The sequence below is a fragment of the Chiloscyllium punctatum genome, chromosome 19 (assembly GCF_047496795.1).
Source record: "Chiloscyllium punctatum isolate Juve2018m chromosome 19, sChiPun1.3, whole genome shotgun sequence".
NCBI lineage: Eukaryota > Metazoa > Chordata > Chondrichthyes > Orectolobiformes > Hemiscylliidae > Chiloscyllium > Chiloscyllium punctatum.
The window spans coordinates 51,439,680-51,460,168 of record NC_092757.1 but is presented as its reverse complement, the minus strand read 5'-3'; the positions used below and the strand labels follow the sequence as shown (position 1 = coordinate 51,460,168).

Here is a 20,489-nt window from a genome sequence, read left to right as displayed (position 1 = left end):
TTCACTTTAATAAATTATACTATTCAAGAAGATTGTTAAAACTGCTGAATAACTAACTCTTTTTTTTTGAACGGCCAATGCTATATAGAAGTCTCTTGAATGACAGTGAGGATGAGCTCCAATGAGACACACCAAAGAGTTTCAGGCAAAGACTGATGTAGACTAAAGGGAGAAGACAGAAAAGGAGACAATTACAGTCACAGTGAACGACAGACCATTCATAATCTCAAATAACACATCAGAAAAATGTCATTTGAGGGAGATACATGTGCAGAGGAACCTCGATTATCCGAACGAGATGGACGGGCACTATTTTGTTCAGATAATTAATTATCCAGTTAACTGATTTACTCTGGAGCTTGGAGTTTTCTGTGAAGTCTGCTTCCTATTCAGGAGACTAAGCAAAAAACACTCTGTACAGGAGACCCCATCCCGTCGAACACCGTCCGGATAATTCAGATAATTGATATTCGAATAACCGAGGTTCCTCTGTATATTTATCATCAGCTTCAGGTTCGGTTATCCTCAAATTCTTTGTGGTCATGAAAACATAATACTAACCATATCATATTCCTCTGGATCAGTAGTCATTCCTCGCATTCCATACCGCTGAGCATCTTTTGACAGTCTGTTTGCAAACTCTTCTGCTGTTCCTGTTTGAGAGCCGTAAAACACAACTATGTTTTTTCCCTGCAGGGAAGAATACATAAAGGCACAAAGATATTTCAGGATCTCTGAAGCTGGTGCATGGCATTCTCAGCAGTTAGTGTAACATGGACACAGTCTATCAGCTTTTTTTTCCCACAGTACTGAATGTCATTAGGATCTCAAAGCATCTTTAATGTTGAGGTAAGATAGCATTAACATACACGTGTACAAATGTTTGATGAGAACAGGACTGAGCTTGACTGATAATCGAACAGTTTACTGATCGTACCCATCAAGATATTCATGTGAGGGAGCAGTTAGTCATATGAGCAAGGTGTTGGAGGATGCAAATGAAATCCCACCACAGTGGCTCAAGGTGAAGGAAAAAGATTGGAAGGAAAAAACTAATGAAGGGAACGCACTGGAAAATAGTAGCCTGGATCGCAGATTAGCTCAGATACAGGAACCAAAGGGCTGTGGAAGAGATGGATAATCTCTGACCAGACAAATCTGAGATAGTCAGGTGATGCTCGAGTGCCCATTAACCGCTCCCAAATGTTAATCCTGTAGATGACGACCTCTCCCCCTCAAAACCTATTGACTAAAAGTTAAATCTTAGAAACTTGACTTTTACATGTATACTGTACTTGATTTAAAAGCAGAACATAAAGCAACAAATGATAGCATGTTTTGAGAAGATTTGCAGCTCAGTTTGAGGTTTTAGATGCAGGTTTGCTCGCTGAGCTGAAAGGTTCATTTCCAGATGTTTTGTTACCTTACTAGGTAACATCTTCAGTGGACCTCAGGCGAAGTAGCCCTGCTTTCTATTTATATGTTTGGGTTTCTTTGGATTTGGTGATGTTATATCCTGTGGTGAAGTCACTTCCGGTTCCTTTTCTCAGAAGGTGGTAGATGGGGTCTAACGCGATGTGTTTGTTGATTGAGTTCCGGTTGGAATGCCATGCTTCTAGGTGCAAGCAAACCTACATCCACAAATGATTATGCTGGAAATTTTCTGAATACTTGGTTGGGTTGGAAGTGGTGTGGGACAGGCATTGACAACATACCTCAGGAAAGATGTACAAACCCTAAAAAGAGCAGCAGAGGTGGTTTATCAGCCCATTTCCAGGGATGAAGGACTTCAGTTTTCCATGGCACTGAGAAGCTTAATATATGGTACAACAGATTTTCAAGATGGAGAGATTTTGATAGTGTAGTTAGAGAAAAATTATTTTCTCTTGAAAATGGCTCAATTAACAAAAAGGCCATACATCTTGGCAGAAAGATCTAGAGGAAAGATTAGGAGGTTCTTGATATATTCAGTTGTCAAAAGCCAAGATTTTAAACCGAAGAGGTGACAGAAGTGGATTTTTTTTTAGGTTGTATAATTTTGTTTTTCTTAAATGAAAAAGGAGATAGAAAAGGTACTCAAGAATAAGAAACTTATGGGGTTACAGAAGAAGGGGAGGGGGCTTGATAGCTCCCTCAAACATTCAGTGCTAGTGTTATTGGTCTCCAGTACTACGGGTTTGTAAGATTCTACAATTCTAAACCTGATAGGGGCTTCAGAGAAGGACAAGGACCAATCCATAGAAGTTATGGAGAAGAGATTACAGGTATTGGGATTTTCAACTTGACAGAGATTCTTGTGGAATTACATAAGAACAGCAACAATGTGCATTCAGAACATAACCAAATCAAACCCAGCTGCTGGGTAAAGTTGAAACTAGCACAAGGCAATTAGGGGCGACAGAACATTTATGGAGGGGATCGATTCTCTCTCATCACCAATTGATTATACCATAGAATATCACAGTGAAAGATGCACTTACTGTTTTCTTCATCTTTTCAATGAAACTGGTTTCTCGTATTGTTGGTACCCTGCAAACACCAGATATATCAATTATTCAGACAAGTCTGAGGTTTACGTAGAGTTTTCAGCAAGATCTGGTCCATAAATTTCACATTGCTGCACATGAAAACAGGCTCAGTGAATAGTAATATCCTTTCACCCATGAGCTTTTGAACAACCACTAGGGTTATCTACTGCACGCTTACCTAAAAACTACAAGAGCAGGCATCTGCAGCCAGACACTTACCTTGCACCAATATGTTTCTTCCACAAAATCACTAAATTCATATCACACAAACTTTTGTCTCAAAAATAAACCATTTGGTCCACTCTATATTTGCTGATTGTTTGCATGGCTCACTATCTAGCTAAAAGAAATGTAGTACCCACGAATTCTCAGAGCTTCACTGTGCACAAATCAAAAACTTTCCCCTATAGCTTGTGGTCAAATCCAGTGCAATCTGATGTATTGAAAGGCTGCTGGTTATAATAGAGTTGCATGAAATATGTTGAGCAGTTGCAGTTTCTAATGAGCATATTCCAGAGATGTTTCTTTGCTAATCTTACTGAGGAACTTCCAAACAGCAAAGAACAGGTAGAGGAATACAAAATACTGGAAAACAGTGGGCAACAGAGCAATCCCAAATAACATGGGGCAAAATGTAGCTACACAATGCTACACACAAAAAGTAAAAAAAAAATCACAAAAACAATCCTATCCCTTTAGAACAGAAACTACTGGAGAAACTTAGCATGCTTGCCCTTATTGGTCAATGCATTGAGTATAGGAGTTGGGAGGTCATGTTGTGGCTGTACAGGATGTTGGTTTGGCCACTTAGAATATTACGTGCAATTCTGGTCTCCTTCCTATAGGAAGGATGTTGTGAAACTTGAAAGGGTTCAGAAAAGATTTACAACGCTGTTGGTAGGGTTGGAGGGTTTGAGCTAAAGGGAGGGGCTGAATAGGCTGGGGGTGTTTTCCCTGGAGTGTTGGAGGCTGAGGGTTGATTTCCAACAGCTTTAATTTTATGTGCCTTTAAGACAATACCCTGAGCAACCAATGAACTCCACCAACCAGTTTGTGCATGAGGTGTCAATATGCATCATATCTAGCCAACAATCAGAGCAATTAGCATTTCAGGTTTTCAGTTGATACTTAGTACTGATTTGTACCTTGGCAAAAGAATGGCATAACCTCCATGATTCTGAGTCACACAACAAACCTATCTTCCAGTGACTACCTGAAAAAGTCCACTGGGGCCTTAGAAGGACACCATTCTTCACTATGACCACCATAACAGAAACACACACACGGACACTGTCTGACCTCCTTCCAAACAACTGAAAAACCATAGGAAAATTAAACTGCAAATGGTTTTCACACTTAGTATGAAGATAACATAGAAATCATATCTGGCTTCACTGAAATCCTGCAGATAACTGTTTAAAATAAATTGAGAAGTTGTTTATGATTTGATCTCAATTGCTGGGGCATCAATTAAATGCTGAGCTTTTCTTTTCATTGCAGCAATTTCAAAACAAAAAAATGAAGATCATAATTCCAATAGGATTGATTAACCAAATAAAATACAACACCAAGACATATCAAACCACAGTGATATTAAACAGGCCAATAAAGTCACATGAACAAAGTCTACCACCATGCTGAACTGGCTTAGAGAAACTGAGGACTGCAGATGCTGGAGATCAGAGCTGGAAAATGTGTTGCTGGAAAAGCACAGCAGGTCAGGCAGCATCCAAGGGACAGGAGAGTCGACGTTTCGGGCATAAGCCCTTTTTCAGGAATCCTGCTTCCTGAAGAAGGGCTTATGCCCGAAACGTCGATTCTCCTGCTCCTTGGATGCTGCCTGACCTGCTGTGCTTTTCCAGCAACACATTGAACTGGCTTAGAGACTCTTTTAGTTACTTTTCTGAAATATTTAAGTTTGACAGAGACAGAGTTACATCACTAACACTTCTGTACAAATGGGAGAGAGGTACTTTATATTAAATCTAATTTACAATATAATGAGCAAGTTGAAAAACGGCTTTACACAATTAAACATGATTGAATTTTAAAAAAGGCGTGCCACAAACATAGTGAAAGTGCTTTTGGGTTTTCACTAACATCCTCTTGTTCTACATTTATGTAGACTCAAGAAGAGGGAAAGAATGACATTTCATTACCAGTCTTCATCCATCCATTAACCTAAGCTTCCCTCTTGCCCAGAGAGAGTGCACACGAGACAGTGCAGCAAATGTTTCAGCAAACTTGGAAGTTTGAGCCAGACAAGTGAGTCAAGGGAGCAGTTAACCAGCCACAATCAGGAAGACCACGGATAGAGAAGAGGGGAAGTCTTAGGCATCAAGGCAGCAGTGTGATTGATGGAGCAGAAGTATTGAGATTGTTGTGGAAATAGGGAGTGCAGCATGGGTAACTATCATGTCACCTAGTCAGCCAACTGGATGCAAGTGTCTGAGTTGCAGGAATAAAGGGTTTACAGAAACCATGTTTGGAGGAGTTATGCAGTGAGAATAGGCCAACCAGAGGCAAATGTAAGGTAAATGTTTAGATTAGATTAGATGTTGTTAGATTATGACTTAAATGCATGCAAGACTTGATAAAATACAATTTTGACTTACATCAATTTGTCAAAATTAACATTGATGATTCAACAAAATTCAAAGACTATTTAACTTTTGGAAATGTTGCTGTTGATAAAGCAGTTTGTCGATCGGTACAATCAGAGACCTGAGCTAGGCCACATTTTGGATCCCTTCAATGCTCAAATTAGGACAAGAAAATAATTCGCCTAAATGCGACCGAGTTAAACATTTCCAATTCAGTTTGTGGGAAGTAGTGAAGATAGAATTAAAACAGAACATGTAAACTACTGTAAAGAGCAAACAGATTTCACTAACTGTACCATCTCTGTACTTGTTTGTTCATGGTTCACCTAGAGAAGGTAGCTGTCATGTGACCACCTGCCAACTAGACTAAGACCCACTGACTCCAGGCATGGGAGGCAGTGTTTACTGCATTTCAATGCTGTGCCTGAAACCAGTAAAACCACCAAATAGGCACAGAAGAAATCCAGTGACAAAAGGAAGTCATGGAAGTAAAATGCTGCAGGAGAAATTATTCCCTGCTCTGTAGAGCATCGTAGTTGATTCAGCTAATAAGGTCAGACAAATCTATGGCTAGAACTACAGATAAATATGGCATGGCCTTAAATTTTATAAACAATTGATATGACTCTCTCAGAAGTATACCACTTAGAAATCAGCAATCAATGTCTGATGGCACAGTAATAGAATGAGCCCATTCAGCCCATTGAACTTTATCAATTAGATCTTTTGAACTCATTTGAACAGATGGCTTCCAGATCCTTTAGTTGCCCTCTTTAAAACAGAAACAAACAAGATCAGGTTTGAAATTTTTAATTAACCAAGTGACAACAGCTTACTGCGGGGGGTGGGGGAGGAGGGAGAGCGCATCCAATATCCACAATCGTTTTTGCGAACGGATTCTGAACATCTCACCAAAAGGGGCTCGTTCAAATTTAAGTCCATGCCCCCTTGTTCTGGAGTGCCAGAAGAAATACTTTCTCCAGACACCTGATTGAAATCTTTCTTCATCACAATAGATCACTGCTTAATCTTCAATACTCAAGTGAATGCAAATCTTGCTCATGCAAGTCATTCATGGTGGGGGGGTGGGGAGGAGGAGAAGGAGGAGGGCATGGGGGAGGGGACAAGAGGGCGAGGGATGGGGAGGAGGGCGGCGAGTCAGGAGACAGATGCGAGGGTGGCTGTGTGGGGTTGGGGTGCTTGAGTGCATTGGGACTGAGTGAGTGAGAGACACTGTGGGTGGGGGTGGTGACTGTGGATGGGATGTTCAGAGGGTCAGTGTGGACTTGATGGGCAGAATGGCCTGCTTTCATACTGTAGGGATTCCATTATCTTCCCATTCTACACTTTGCCACATCCCTTGTGTGGTAGTTGGTATAGAGGCACGGTTTCTCAAACAAAAACAGACACCTACCCATTCACAAGCTCTTTATGCAGTGCCTCACTGTTGCAATCCCCAAGGCCACAGCCAACAAAATAACAGGAGGAATTTAAAGAGGCCTAGCAGCTGCCAGGAATCAGTCCAAACCTCACAGTAGCCATTGCTGTCTCAGAGTTCATGACCCCAAAACCTTATCCTGTGACTTCACTGGTCTGACCCACTGGTTGGGAAGCCCTGACCTGTCACTACCTCTTATGGTGTTAAGTTACACATTCTAACCACTTTCTGCACATGGAAAGGTGATCCAATTCAGGTGTTCAACACTACCTCCCTTGATCATTGAAGGAAAGACCAGATTACAGGGGCAGGGGCAGGGGCAGGAAAGAGGAGAATGACCTGAAACATAAACCTAGAACATTTGGAAATGTCACAAAGCACTCACTCAGAGAGCAATGTGAAACATCTTCTAAAAGAGCCATTTAGGCATTTCAATTAAATATCTCAAAATAAACAAATAAGACTGATAGATTCTTGTTATGCAGGTAGAGTGTGTTGAAATATAAATCAAATCATTAATTTCATAATATTATTGAATGGCAGAATAGAATCAAGAGACTGACTACCTCATTTCTGTTCCTATGTTTTGCTTTGGCCTCAAAACACGAGACAATGATTAGTTGCTAAACCGAACAAAGGTTGATTAATTATATAACAGCCAAATCCTGTTGACAGTAAGATGTCTGATATAAGAGTTGATGTCTGTGCTATTCAGTCTTCCATGCAAGTAGCTGCAGTCAGACATTGCTAGGAATCAAAGCAGCTGTCTTGGTCGATCACTATTCAAATTATAGTCTTCTAGCTTCTAGTCTCAACAATGTAGGCAATCAAACCCAGACAAGACTCATTAACCTTATTTTCTGGTTTGGCTTGTTTGATGTACAGATAGGGTTTGGAAAAGGGTGTCACCTTGTTAATGGATAAAATCCCAAATCAGAACAAGCTTTTGTTAACTCCACAGAGGACAAACTAGATTTTTTTTTCCTTGCTGTGCATGTGTGGGTAAATTACCCTGGTGTACTAATCATTAATATGACTCATTCCCCACTATGTTAAACCTTGAACTCATGTTGCTGCATCAAAATTCTGAAATCAATGTAAAAGACACTCAATGCATCAAATGAATTTAGCTCCATCTGGTGCAGAACACAGTTCAAAAGGTAAAGTATATCTTATTCTAAGGCTGTGTAAATAACACAGGGTACTTTAATTGACAGTTAGCTTCATATTTCTGTGCATGGAGCATTTCCAAAATCTCTCACCTACACAAACAGCAAATACCTTTTTCCTTTATTGCAATGACATTCAATTGTATTAATCGCAATCAGAAGAGAGCCATCTAATTATGAGATGGCAGCATCTCCCCCCCCCCCCCCCCGCCCTACAATTCCTAGAGAACATGGATACCACTGGCAAGGCTGGCAATTGTTGCTTGTCCTTGACACCGTTCAACTGTTTGGCCCAACAGCAGGCAATTGAGGGATTAACCACATTACCACGGGTCTGGAATCACATGTAGACCAAACCAAATACAGTCAGATTTCCTTCCCTGAAGGATATTAGTGAACTACCTGGGCTTTTATGATAATGGTTATGCGCTGACTATTGCAATAACTTTCATTTTAATTCCCACATTTCATAGGTGAATCTGAATGTTAGCACAAGTCGCTGTTTTACTCACCCGGTAATACCTTTTAAAAAGCATTTGCTTTTAACAAGCAATAATAATGACATTTTCACTAGTTTTGGTTCCTCCATGACCCCATTTGCAAAAAGATAGAAGCAACAGGCTCAAGAGTTTAACAGGATGAAATATAACGACGTCTGAAGCTGGACCTTTTCGGTGTCAGACTGAAGGCAGGAGGTGATGGAGAAGGTACGCATGTAACCGGAGAAACTGCTTTCAGTGCACCACACAGGCTGGATTGTTTATTCTGTTAGAATTGCTAATTAAAAGCTTTAGAAAATAATTTTATACACCTAAAAAAAATTCAAATATAAAAGCAGGTAGACATTCACTCGATCTATTGCTACTTTGTATGATATGAGGTCACAGATGAATGAGCAATGCTGTGCTGAAACTCGAAGGACTAGAGGTTTCTCTCTGTTCAAGATTGGAGTTTGGGCGGGGGGAGGGGCGGAGAGCAGGGAAGAGTTACAGTCACAATGACCATAACTCAATCTACATTTTGATAGCCTGCTGCCTATCTGTGACCTCTGTTTTGCACAAGGCTGGTACATTCGTTGGAACATATTCAATGGAACTAAAGGAAATGCTCCAGCCCATTTTTGCAGTAACGCAGGCTTTTCATTTTGGATTATGGATAATAAACAACAACATTATTTTTGCCCACATGCAACTGTATCTATGCACACAAGAGCAACCCAGGCCATGCCATACATGCACAACACAAATTCCTATTCATAGCAATTCAGAACAATCAATACACCTGGAGAGGTGTAAATCTACATCAGTTTTTTCACCCCCCCACTAAACAATTTATTCCCCAATTTTGTGTATCTGTCAATGATCATAAGGTTGCCCCTGCAAACTTACACTGTTGACAAATATAAAAATTCCACTGCAAGCAGAAGTTGGATTTTTGTTCAAGGGCCAGAGCCAAAGAATAGCTCCTGGGAACTCAGAGCATCCCACTGGCTGGTGGCAGAGGATAAAGCTAATTTATTAGCTGCGCCTTGTGCATCCAGTACACATGATGCCAATCAAGAACCGAATGCAACTTTTCAGAATCTGGTAACATGCAATGTAATCGCACATATTTAACATAAGGCAGCAAATTCAGGCCATCTTTCTATTGCACAGTGGTTTCAGAAGTAAGAGACAAACACTAACCTGCTTAGGTCTACTTCATGCTGGCGAACTGAGAAAATGCAGCCCATAATTCCAGTTTCAGGTTTCTCAGTCTATCGTGCAAGTTGCAGATTAGGCAGAATTGCCCTCTATTTATGCTATGTTTTCACTATATTCAGATGTTACAGACCATTCATCATTTCACAATCAAGATCCTTGTCTACAACAGTGAGAAAGTAAAGCCTCAGTGACTCCCCTGAGGAATCTCTTATGCCAGGCGAACTGATTTGTGATCCATATTTACACTGTCACTGCAGCTTTCACAAAATCCACTGACATTCTAGTGGTTACATTAACAAATAATTACATTTTGTACTTGGCTGTGTCTTTCGATGTATAAATCATTTTGCAATATGCCCCTCTTCTGTACTTGTGTTTCCCTTAGCAACGGCTTCATCACATCCAATGACCTCTCGGGGAGAATAACTAAGCTGAAAGGCAGCTGTTTCAGGACTGAACAGAGGAGGCCCGCTGCTATGGTTACGTAATCCATCATAAAAGATTTCTATTCATGACAAACTCCCTCGTTCTTTTCACCGTCCCAGTGGGTGATATATCACATCAATGATCACAGAAAACAAAAATATCTGGTGACAATCGCCACACTTAAACCCACTAAGCACTTGGTCCATGCTAGTTATATGCAAAAATTAGAGCAGGAATTGTTTCAAATTACTTGGATTTGAAAATGACTTGGGAGGAGACGATAGCATATAATCATCACAGGACTAATAATCCACAGGCCCAGACAAATGATCATGGGGCAGAGGATCAAATTCTTGGCAGAATCTGAATTCAATGAATACTATTCATTGTTGCAAAAACAAAACAAGTTGACTAATGTCTCCAGGGAAGAAAATCTGCCATCCCTACCTGGTCTAACCCACAGACCAATAGTAACACAGTTGACTCTTAAATACCCTCTGAAGCACCACAAAGTTAGCCATTTCAAGGGACAATTAAGGATAGGCAACAAATGATGGCCTTGCTGGTCATGTCCACATCCCAGGGAAGAAGAAAGAAAGAAATTATGAATGGTACAAACTGATGACTTAATGTTAAATACTTACAAAAAAAACATGCATACATTCTCACGGACTCAATCACATATGAAATGCAGTTGTCTCCATCTCCCTCCATGCTCCTTTTTAATCAGAGCTGTCAAAGTTCCCTGGTAACCCAAGAGGCAAGTTGCAAACGACTCGTTTTCTTCCCAAGTGAAATAAGGGAGCTTTGTAACGGAGTAATATTAATCTGGGCGTTTAGAGAAAAGTACGAAAAAGGTAAAAGTTGATTCCTGCAGTTTCCGTTCAATCAATGTGATCAGGAAGTGCCAGACATCTCAGCACTGCAACTGAGGTTTGATTTGAATTAATGAGCTGAATACTGTGTGGGACTGAATGGTGCAGAGAGTTAGACACAAGCTTTTACCATAGTGTTGCAATGAACGCCCATTGGCAGTTAAGGTACAATGTGAAATATATTTTTGGATAGTCGCAGCATAGCTTCACAGGGTATGGACGAATATCAACAGCAGCTGAAACGAAAAGGTACGCCAGATTGTGTTTTTTTAAAAAATCAATTCACAAGATGTAGGTGCCGCTGGTTGGATGAACATGTAATGCCCATTCACATTTGCCATTGAGAAGCTAGCGGCGAGATGTATTCTTGAACTGTTACAGTCTATTTGGTCTAGGTGCACTCGGATTGCTCTTAGGGAAGGACTTCTGAGCTTCTGACTGGCAACATATTTCCAAGCCAGGACGGTGAGCGGCTTGGAGGGGAGGTTGCAGATGGTAATTGTTCCCAAATATCAGCTGCCCTTGTCGTTCCACATGGAAGTGGTACAAGTTTGTAAAGTGCTGCCGACGGAGCCTTAGGGAATTTCTGCTTGGGGATGGGGTGCCAGTCAAGTGGGTGCTTTGTCCTGGATGGCGGCAAGCTTCCTTAGTGTTTTTGGGGCTGCACTCATCAGACAAGTGGGGAGCAGTCCATCACACTCCCAACCTGTGCCTTATATATAACGGACAGGCATTGAGGAGTAGCCTCTGACCTGCTCTTATTGCCGCAGAGTTACAAGACTAGTCTAATAGAGCTCCTGGTCAATGATAGCCCTTAATATTGATGGTAGGGATTCAGTGACGATGATGCCATTGATGGTTAGATTCTGTCTTGTTGGAGATGGTCACTGTGTGGTTTCAATGTTACTTGCCACTTGTCAGCCAGACCTGGATATTGTTCAGGTCATGCTGCATTTGAATCTAGACTGCTTCACTATCGGAGATTACATAAATGGCATTGAACATTATGTAAGCATCAGCGAACATCCCCACTTCTGACCTTATGATGAGGGAACGTCATTGATAAAGCAGTTGAAGATGACTTGATCTAGGACACTACCCTGAAGAACTCCTGCAGAGATGCCCTGGAGCTGAAATGACTGACCTCCAATTACAACATCTTCCTACATGGCAGGTATGAGTCCACCTGAGTGGAGAGTTTTCTCCAATTCCTACTGACTCCAGCTTTGCTGGTGCTCCTTTGATGGCAGGCTTGGCCAAATGTAGCCTTGATGTCAAGGGCAATCACTCTCATGTCATCTGTGGAATTCAGCCTTTTTATTCATGTTTCAACTGAGGCTGTAATGAGGGCAGGAGCTGAACTATACTGGCAGAAGCCAAATGGAAAGGCAGTGAGCAGGTTATTGTTCAGCAAGTGCTAATTGTTAGCACTGTAGATGACACCTTCCATTGCCTTCAGAGTAGATTGATGGGCTGCTAACCGCCTAGGGTAGAGTTGTCCTGATTTTTTTTTACGCAGAGGACATACATTGGCAAGGTTCAACATCGTTGCGTGGATGTCAGTGTTGCAGCTTGGCTGGGGGAGTGGTAAGCTCTGGAGTACAAACCTTCAATCCTATCACTGGAATGTTGTCAGGGCATCACAGCCTTTGCAGGATACATTGCCTCCAACTGTTTCCTGATATCACCTGGAGAGAACTGAATTAACTGAAGATCAGCAGCTGTGAGGCTGGGGAGCTTTGGATGAGGAGGAGATGGAACAGCCACTCGACACTTCCAGGTGAAGGTTGCTGTGAATGTTTCAGCCTGAGCTTTGAACTAATGGGTTGGGTTCCTCCATCAGTAAGGATGGAGACATTAGTGGAGCCTCCTCCTCCTCCAGTGGGCTGTTTAATAGTCCACCACTACTTACAACTAGAGTGGCAGGTTTGCAGAGCTTCGAGCTGATCCATTGGTTGCAAAATTGCTTAAACACTGTTTATGCTGTTTGATCCCAAGTAGCCCTGTGCTGTAGCTTCATTGGGTTGATTCCTTGTTTTAAAGAATGCCTGGTGCAGCTCCTGGCTTGTCCTCCTGCACTTTTTATCGAAGTGGGCTGAGCATCTGGCTTGATAGTAAACGGTAGAGTAGGTACATGGCGAATCAGGTGATTGCGAACTGTGTTGGAGCACCATTCAGCTACTGCACAGATAGGTGGGGGTAGTGTTAAGGAAGCTGGAAGTCTGCAGAAGGACTTAGATAAGCTGGGAGTGTGGGCAGGGAAATGGTAGATGGAATGCCATGTGAGAAAGTGTGACATTACTTCAGTAGGAAGAAGCGAGGCATAGATTATTTTCTAAATGGGGAAAGGCTGCAGCAATCTGAAGCATAACCAGACTTGGGAGTGCAAGTTCAGGGGCCTTAAAGTTAACATGCAGGTTCAGTTGGCAGTTTGGAAGGCAAATGCAATGTCTGCATTCATTTCGAGAGAGCTATAAAACAACTGGGCGGCATGGTGGCACAGTGGTTAGCACTGCTGCCTCACAGCGCTAGAGACCCGGGTTCAATTCCCGCCTCAGGCGACTAACTGTGTGGAGTTTGCACGTTCTCCCTGTGTCTGCGTGGGTTTCCTCCGGGTGCTCCGGTTTCCTCCCACAGTCCAAAGATGTGCAGGTCAGGTTGAATTGGCCATGCTAAATTGCCCGTAGTGTTAGGTAAGGGATAAATGTAGGGGTATGGGTGGGTTGCGCTTCGGCGGGGCGATGTGGACTTGTTGGGCCAAAGGGCCTGTTTCCACACTGTAAGTAATCTAAGTAATCTAATTCTAATTCAACTGCTGAGATGTACGACTGAGGTTGAGATGTACCACTGAGTACTCTGCACATGGAATACTGAGAGTGACTTCGGGGCCCTTCTCTGCTCTGGAAGGTGTCCAGAGTAGGTTTACAAGAACGATCCCAAGGAAGGCCTGGTCTGGTCACATATGGAGAGGTTGAGGACTCAGGGTTTGTACTTGGAGTTTAGAAATTTTGGTGGCGGGGGAGGTGTGGGTGGAGAATCTGATTGAAACTTTCAAAATAGAACAGATGTGGAGAAAAGGTAGCTCCCTAGTAGGGGAGATTGGGCCCACAGAACACAGCCTCAGAGTGAAGGGACAACCTTAAGAACTGAAACGAGGAGTGGTGAATTCTGCTCCTACATCTTATGGTTTTATGGTCTTATGGAAATGTCATGATCAGTACATGCTGAATGTAAACAGAGGCCCCCAAGGAGAAAAAGAATGCACTCAGGACACCGTAAACCTTAACAGGACACATTCAGGGATGGTGATGTGTGGGATATTGTGTGTAAGGTACAATTCTGTGTGCATGGCTGTGACAGGCTGTTGCTTGACTAGTCAGACAGCTCTCCCAATGGTGGCACTAGTCTTCAGATGTTAGCAGGGAGAATTTTGCAGTGTTGACAAGGTGGTTTGTCACTGTTGATTCCAAAGCTCTAGTTGATTCTAGGTAATCTGTACAGTTTCATTCCTTCTGCCGTTTCTAGTGGTTGATATAACCAAATAGCTTGCTATGACATTTCAGAGAGCAAGTAACAGTCAACTGTATTGCTGAGAGTGTGGAATTACACATAGGCTAGACCAGCAGCTAGCTCCCTTAAAGGGGGCATTAGTGAACCAGATAGGTTTTCACAGTTTTAGGATTATGACTTTTATTGAATTCAAATTCCACCTTCTGCCATGGTGGCTTTTGAAACCAAGTTTTCCGGAGGTTATAACACGCAAGAGAAAATGCAAGATACAACTGTCTGCAGATGAGAAGGTTGTGAAGTGACCTCATTTCAACAAGCAAAATGATAAGGGTAAACACTGGAAAAATATTCCTGCTACCAGAAGAATACAAAATTGCAAATGAATAATTCTAGATTCCTTATCCTGAGAGAAGGATGGAGACATGATTTTCCATTGAGAGGGTTGTGACTCTTTGGTATTCTCTTCTCCAGTGGAGTCCTAATACGTTCAAGATCCTGATCAATAGGATTCTTGGGCAGAAGGGAAATCAAGAAACGTGGTGGGAAAGTGGAGCTAATATCGAAGATTAGCCATGATCCAAGTAAGGACACAGCAGACTCAAAGGGCTGCTCTTATTTATCTACATATGTTCGCAATGAACCACTTAATTTTTGAAAATTACAATCATTGATGGTGCTTTTTGGAGACACATGGGTTTAGTATGTTGGACATCTTCCTGTTTTTAAAAAGCACCTCCTTTGCCTCTCACTAGCTTGGGCAAGAGACTGCAAATTTCCTTTCCAGGATAGGCCATCTCACTAATTCATTGCTAGCTTTCAATTAAATCCGGGCAGATCGCCCTTTGCGTGTACCCAGAGGGTGGTGAGGCCTCAGATAACCTTTTACACTCCCAAATAGCCGAACTGCTCCTCTCAATCACTGTTCAGTCCCTCCCGTGACCCCCTGCTGCCTCCTGTGCGTTACACAACTTGTGTTCACTTACATGATGGACTGCTGTCATATAACATTCAAACAAGCTGAAAACAGCAATAAAGTGTAACAATAAAAAGGAACATTAAAATACCCCAGGAGACACACAAGCAAGAATTACAGCAAAGGGGTGAGAGGACATTAAGTTACTGAAATACCTTCAAACCAGAAAGTAAAGATTGTTTAAAATAACTTCAAAAAGAGAACTAAACCTTGTACTCTTACAATTCTTTAAATGTAGAACAATGGCTCAAGACATTTCGCATGGTTATTATGTAATAAACTTTAATATCAAGCCATAGAAGATGATATTATGGCAAATAGTTAAAAGGGTGGTCAAGGAGGTAAGTTTTAAGGAGCAGTTTAAAAAGAGAGGTGGGGGTAAAAAAAAGAGGAAATTCCAGAATCTTGGCAGTTAAAGGCACAGTCATGGGAGAAAGTGAAACGATGTTAAGGAAATAGAAATAGACAGATAGATAGGCTTACTGACAGAGCTGATAAGTGTGGTTAAATATGGAACTAGTTTTGAAAACACATCTGCTTCAATTTCAGAGACTTACTAGATATCAAAAGAAACTAAACTAGGGGGAAAAAAAATATTGTTTTGTTCCCCTCCTTAATGGGGAACTCCATGAGACATTTACTTCAGACTCTGGGAATTTTTGTTTAAACACTTACTGTGGCTGGATTGTTTTGTAGTCTGGGATTTCCACTTTTTTCTTTCTGAAGAAAAACCAGTAGATTGCAAACCCAACAATAAGGGAGAACAGGAAGATGTCCAACGTACTGAAGAACGATTCTTCCACTGCCACTGGAGACTCACCAGCATTATCTGCTGCTGATGCCCCAAACTTCCCTTCAGATGAATCCATGTTCCTTGCTGACAAAACTGCCAAAACAAGAAACAAAATGTCAGTCTTGCGCAAAGATGATTTATGCTTTTAGTTCAGTTTTCCCAACAAACGTGCTTTGTAGCTTAGTGGCTATACAAAATTGCACTTGTTGAGCTAAAGCATGAGACAGAGGGTGTGGAGAATGAAACAGAATGTTTCTACTGGTCAGGGAGACTCAAACCAGGGGTTAACAACAAAAAGACAGACAGGCAATATTAAAAACATGAAATTTTGGAGAAAAGTCTTTATCCAAACAAACAGTGATTGCATTGTGGAACCAGCTATCTAATTAATGCTGAGGCAAACAATATCAGATGTATTTAAGGAACTCCTGGAAAAGTACAGCAAACTTTGTTTTAACTGGCACCTTTGAACCAGCAAAAAAAATGCTGTCCTTTAACTATGGCAAAGTTTACTATATTATTCTGTCCAATTACTACAGGTTTTTAAAAAATCCATTTACTTCAATGTAAATATACTTGTTCAATTGAACAGTCACATGAAATGTCAACAGTTGATTCAACTTTGAGTCAATTTCTCCTCAAATACTGTGACCTACTGCGAAATGAGAGTTGTCAGTTGAGAGAAAAGGCTCTCTGCTGGTAAGTTTTATATAAGGCAAATACTGCAGATGCTGGAGATTTGAGTCAAGATTAGAGTGGTGCTGGAAAAGCACAGCAGGTCAGGCAGCATCTGAGGAGCAGGAAAATCGATGTTTCTGGCAGGAGTCCTTCATCAGGAATCTGCCCTTCCTGATGAAGGGCTCCTGCCACAAACGTCGATTTTCCTGCTCCTTGGATGCTGCCTGACCTGCTGTGCTTTTCCAGCACCACTCTAATCTTGACTCTAAGTTTTATATAAGGCCCAGTTGCATTGTTATTGAAGTAATTTATGCTGTATCACAGTGATGTGTATACCTCCTGCATTACATTTCTTTATGTGCATTTTTACCTTGATTATATACACCACTTGATTATCTGAGGAATTTGATTAATCAGCACATTCCTGGTTTCATAGGTGCCAGATAATAAAAGGTTTACTGGGAGGGAATAAGGAGTATGAAGATATGCTAAGGTTCGAGGAAGTGGGGCAAGGGGAAGCGTAGTTGGATTCTAAACAAAAGCCAAACGTCTACACTGTAAATTCTATTCAATACTCACTATGTTAAAGAAATAAAAACCCAGTTACAATGAACCTAGCCAACACATCACCTGAATTTCTTCCTCCTGCAATATTTGGAAACTAAAATTGTAGAAGTGAAAATGCTGGCTTTACATTGCTGGCTAGCAAATTTAGGATCAATTAGCAGATTTTCACATCCTGCTGCACTTTAACAACGGGAGTTGGGGCACTGAACACATGCCACAATTCAAAGCAGATTTATTCAACAATGACATGGCAGTTTGAACAGGGAAATGACCTTTCACAAACTCAAAAACCACAACAAAAAACTCTTATTCATGAATCAATGTTTCTGAGCTCTAATACTCTCAACTATGTTAAACCCCAAGTAAAAGCCACAGCTGTCATAGAGAATTGAAACTTCAGGCAGGCACTAGAACACTGTGATGAAAAGACAAACAATAACACTTGACCAGAGTATCACTGGGGAAAAACAAGGCAATTTGTTGGAGCTGGATATCTTGCACTCATTACGGCGATTCACAAGAAATACCAAAGTAAAGGATAAAACATTTTCATGAGTCAAAACAGGCACTTTGTGTACCTGCCTTTCTGTCTGTAAGGAACACAACCCTGTCTATTAATATGGAGCTTCCAGTAACACAATTGTACCTCATTGAGAGTCTGCCTGAGCATCAGTGACAAAATCTGAAAGATGGCACCTCTGACAGTGCCGCTCTCCCTTAATGCTACATCGAATTGGGAGTCACATAGAAGGGGGGGTTTGATCCTATAATCTCCTGATTCCAAAAAGTGCTAACTTGTGAGCTATGGTTGACAGGCAGCATAACTGAAATAAAACACTGACTTGTAGAAATATGAACAAGCTTAAAAGGAGAAATATTAAAAATTATTTAATATATTAAAAGAGAGTCACCAGCAGCTTAGCTCGAGTGTGTTATCTGTGGTAAATTATTCATGTTAGGTTAGATTTCCCTACAGGGTGGAAACAGGCCCTTCGGCCCAACAAGTCCACACGGACCCTTTGAAGAGCAACCCACCCATTCTCCTACATTTACCCTGACTAATCACCTAACAGTTTGGGCAATTTAGCATGGGCAATTCACCTGACCTGCACATTTTTGGAGTGTGGGAGGAAACCGGAGCACCCGGAGGAAACCCAAACAGACACGGGGAGAACGTGCAAACTCCACACAGACAGTTGCCCGAGCCAGGAATCGAACCCAGGTCCCAGGTGCTGTGAGGCAGCAGTGATAACCACTGAACCACTGTGCCACCCACTAATGTGATTCAAAGAGGAATATTGCAGGTATTGAATGTACAGTAATTCATCTTACACAGTACTGGTATAGAAAAGTCAGAAAGTTCAAGCATGACCAACACAGGAAAGTTGTCTTCACTAACTCAGACTGATCAACAGACATGTGTTCAAACCATAACATGTGTCTTCATTGTAGGTTGGCACCTTTAATTGTTATAGCAAACCTTCTCATTTCCACCCCTCCATTCCCATTCCATAAGAATGAGCATACATACTTGAAGGCAAGAGAACAGCATGGGTGATAAACCACTCCAGAGCCTTGAGCATAAAATCTCCAGCTGTCTGTAACTGCTGTTGACGTAGCTCTGCATTGGGTAACTGAAGGCAGAATGCAACCTCTGCTTGCTTTTCTGCTCAGCTTTACTTCAACAGTGCTGAGTCACGCCAGACAAGCAGTTTTGCAGAACCAGGAGAAACACAAATCATCTGTCTGAAGTATTCAGATCGCAGACTTTTGCCCAGAAAATCTGAACAGTAACCTGCAGGTGGTGATTAATTTAACTCCATATACATGCTTGGGCAACTGTGGATGGACAGCAACCACTTCAGCCGTAAACATCTCCCAGACTAAAGAACAAATAAAGACCTGTTAGCCTTGAGAATTGTGTCTATCCTATATAAAGAGGCTTTCAACTACTGGTCAACTGTCATCACTGGTCTGCACTGAAAAATGAACCTAATGTAAAACAAAATGCAGAACCTAATGAGAATTATCAGTAGCCACATTAAAATTGACCTGGCAAGTTAATGTTGTATTATAAAGAGCAACAACCAGGGAAATATAGAACAATTGAAAAGTTAGAGCACAGAGTGAGGCCATTCAGTCCATCGTGGCTGAATAACTAGCTACTCACTCTAATCCCACTTACTGGTACAGTCAGTTCTGCTATATTGCGGTAGTTCCATCCGTGTACAATCGTGCGTTAAGGAAATCACATAATAACAGCACGATTTAAACTAGTGGGGCCGGAATCGCATTGTAACCAATACACGCTTTAAAACTTTAGAAACAGCGATCCAATTCGTCAATCGTGTTAGAGTGAATTTGCATTAATGAAACGTGTGTTATAGCAGAACACACGTTTCAGAAACAGGTTCCTTTTAAACGTGTTTTTGTCTCAATCAAAATGAGTAGCGAACTCCAGACACCCACTACTCTCTGGGTGATAAAGAGATTTTCTTCACATCTCTTCGACTCCACCTAACAAACACCTGCAACCCCTTGCCTTTGACCTCTAGACTAGGGGAACGCACGTTTTCTGTCATTCCATTCAAGCCCCTCATTTATTTGTATACTTCAAGTAAGTCACCCCTCACCTTCCTCCGAGGGAAACAATCCAAGCCGGTTCAACCTTCCCTCATTCCTACAATTTTCAAACCCTGAAATGCTTGTAAATCTCCTTTTGTACTCTCTTAACAGCATTAATGTCGTCCCAGCAGTAGTGACCAGAACTATACACAAAACTCCAACAGTGGCCTAACCAGTATCGTATTTTCAGCATCACATCCCTGCTCTTGCATTCAATGCCCAAGGAAGGTAAACATCCCATAGCTCTTTACCACCTGATCTACCACCTTGCAAACGCAGGGACCTGTGGGTGTATCTTTCAAGGTCTCACTTTCTCTATCCCTTTCAGTATCATCCCACGAATTGCATTTTCCTGCTTTCTTTGCCTCCCTCAAATGTATAATATCAAAATTCTTTGGATTTAAATTCCAGTCACCACTATTTCAACCAAGCCATTGATATCATAGTCAATAACCATCCTTGTCACTGCCGGCTACCTGGCAAATTTTTGCACCATTTAGAACATAGAACAGTACAGCACGGAACAGGCCCTTCAGCCCACAATGTTGTGCCGACCACTGACCCTCATGTATGCACCCTCACATTTCTGTGACCATATGTA

The 20,489-nt window shown here is 41.6% G+C and overlaps 1 protein-coding gene across 5 annotated transcripts in view; it reads right to left on the bottom strand.

The window, feature by feature from the left end:
- LOC140491339 (NADPH--cytochrome P450 reductase-like) overlaps positions 1 to 20,489 on the bottom strand; it is a 143,171-nt gene that overhangs the window by 32,114 nt on the left and 90,568 nt on the right. For 2 of the 5 annotated variants that reach the window (XM_072589374.1, XM_072589376.1), the window contains exons 2-4: positions 15,901 to 16,111; positions 2,481 to 2,529; positions 562 to 690 (exon numbers count right to left, since the gene is read on the bottom strand). In XM_072589374.1, the coding sequence (XP_072445475.1) occupies positions 562 to 690; positions 2,481 to 2,529; positions 15,901 to 16,111 (389 nt within the window). Of the gene's footprint in view, positions 1 to 561; positions 691 to 2,480; positions 2,530 to 9,423; positions 9,758 to 15,900; positions 16,112 to 18,794; positions 18,878 to 20,489 lie in introns of those variants that run through there. The other 3 variants (XM_072589375.1, XM_072589378.1, XM_072589377.1) reach the window with 3 other exon arrangements.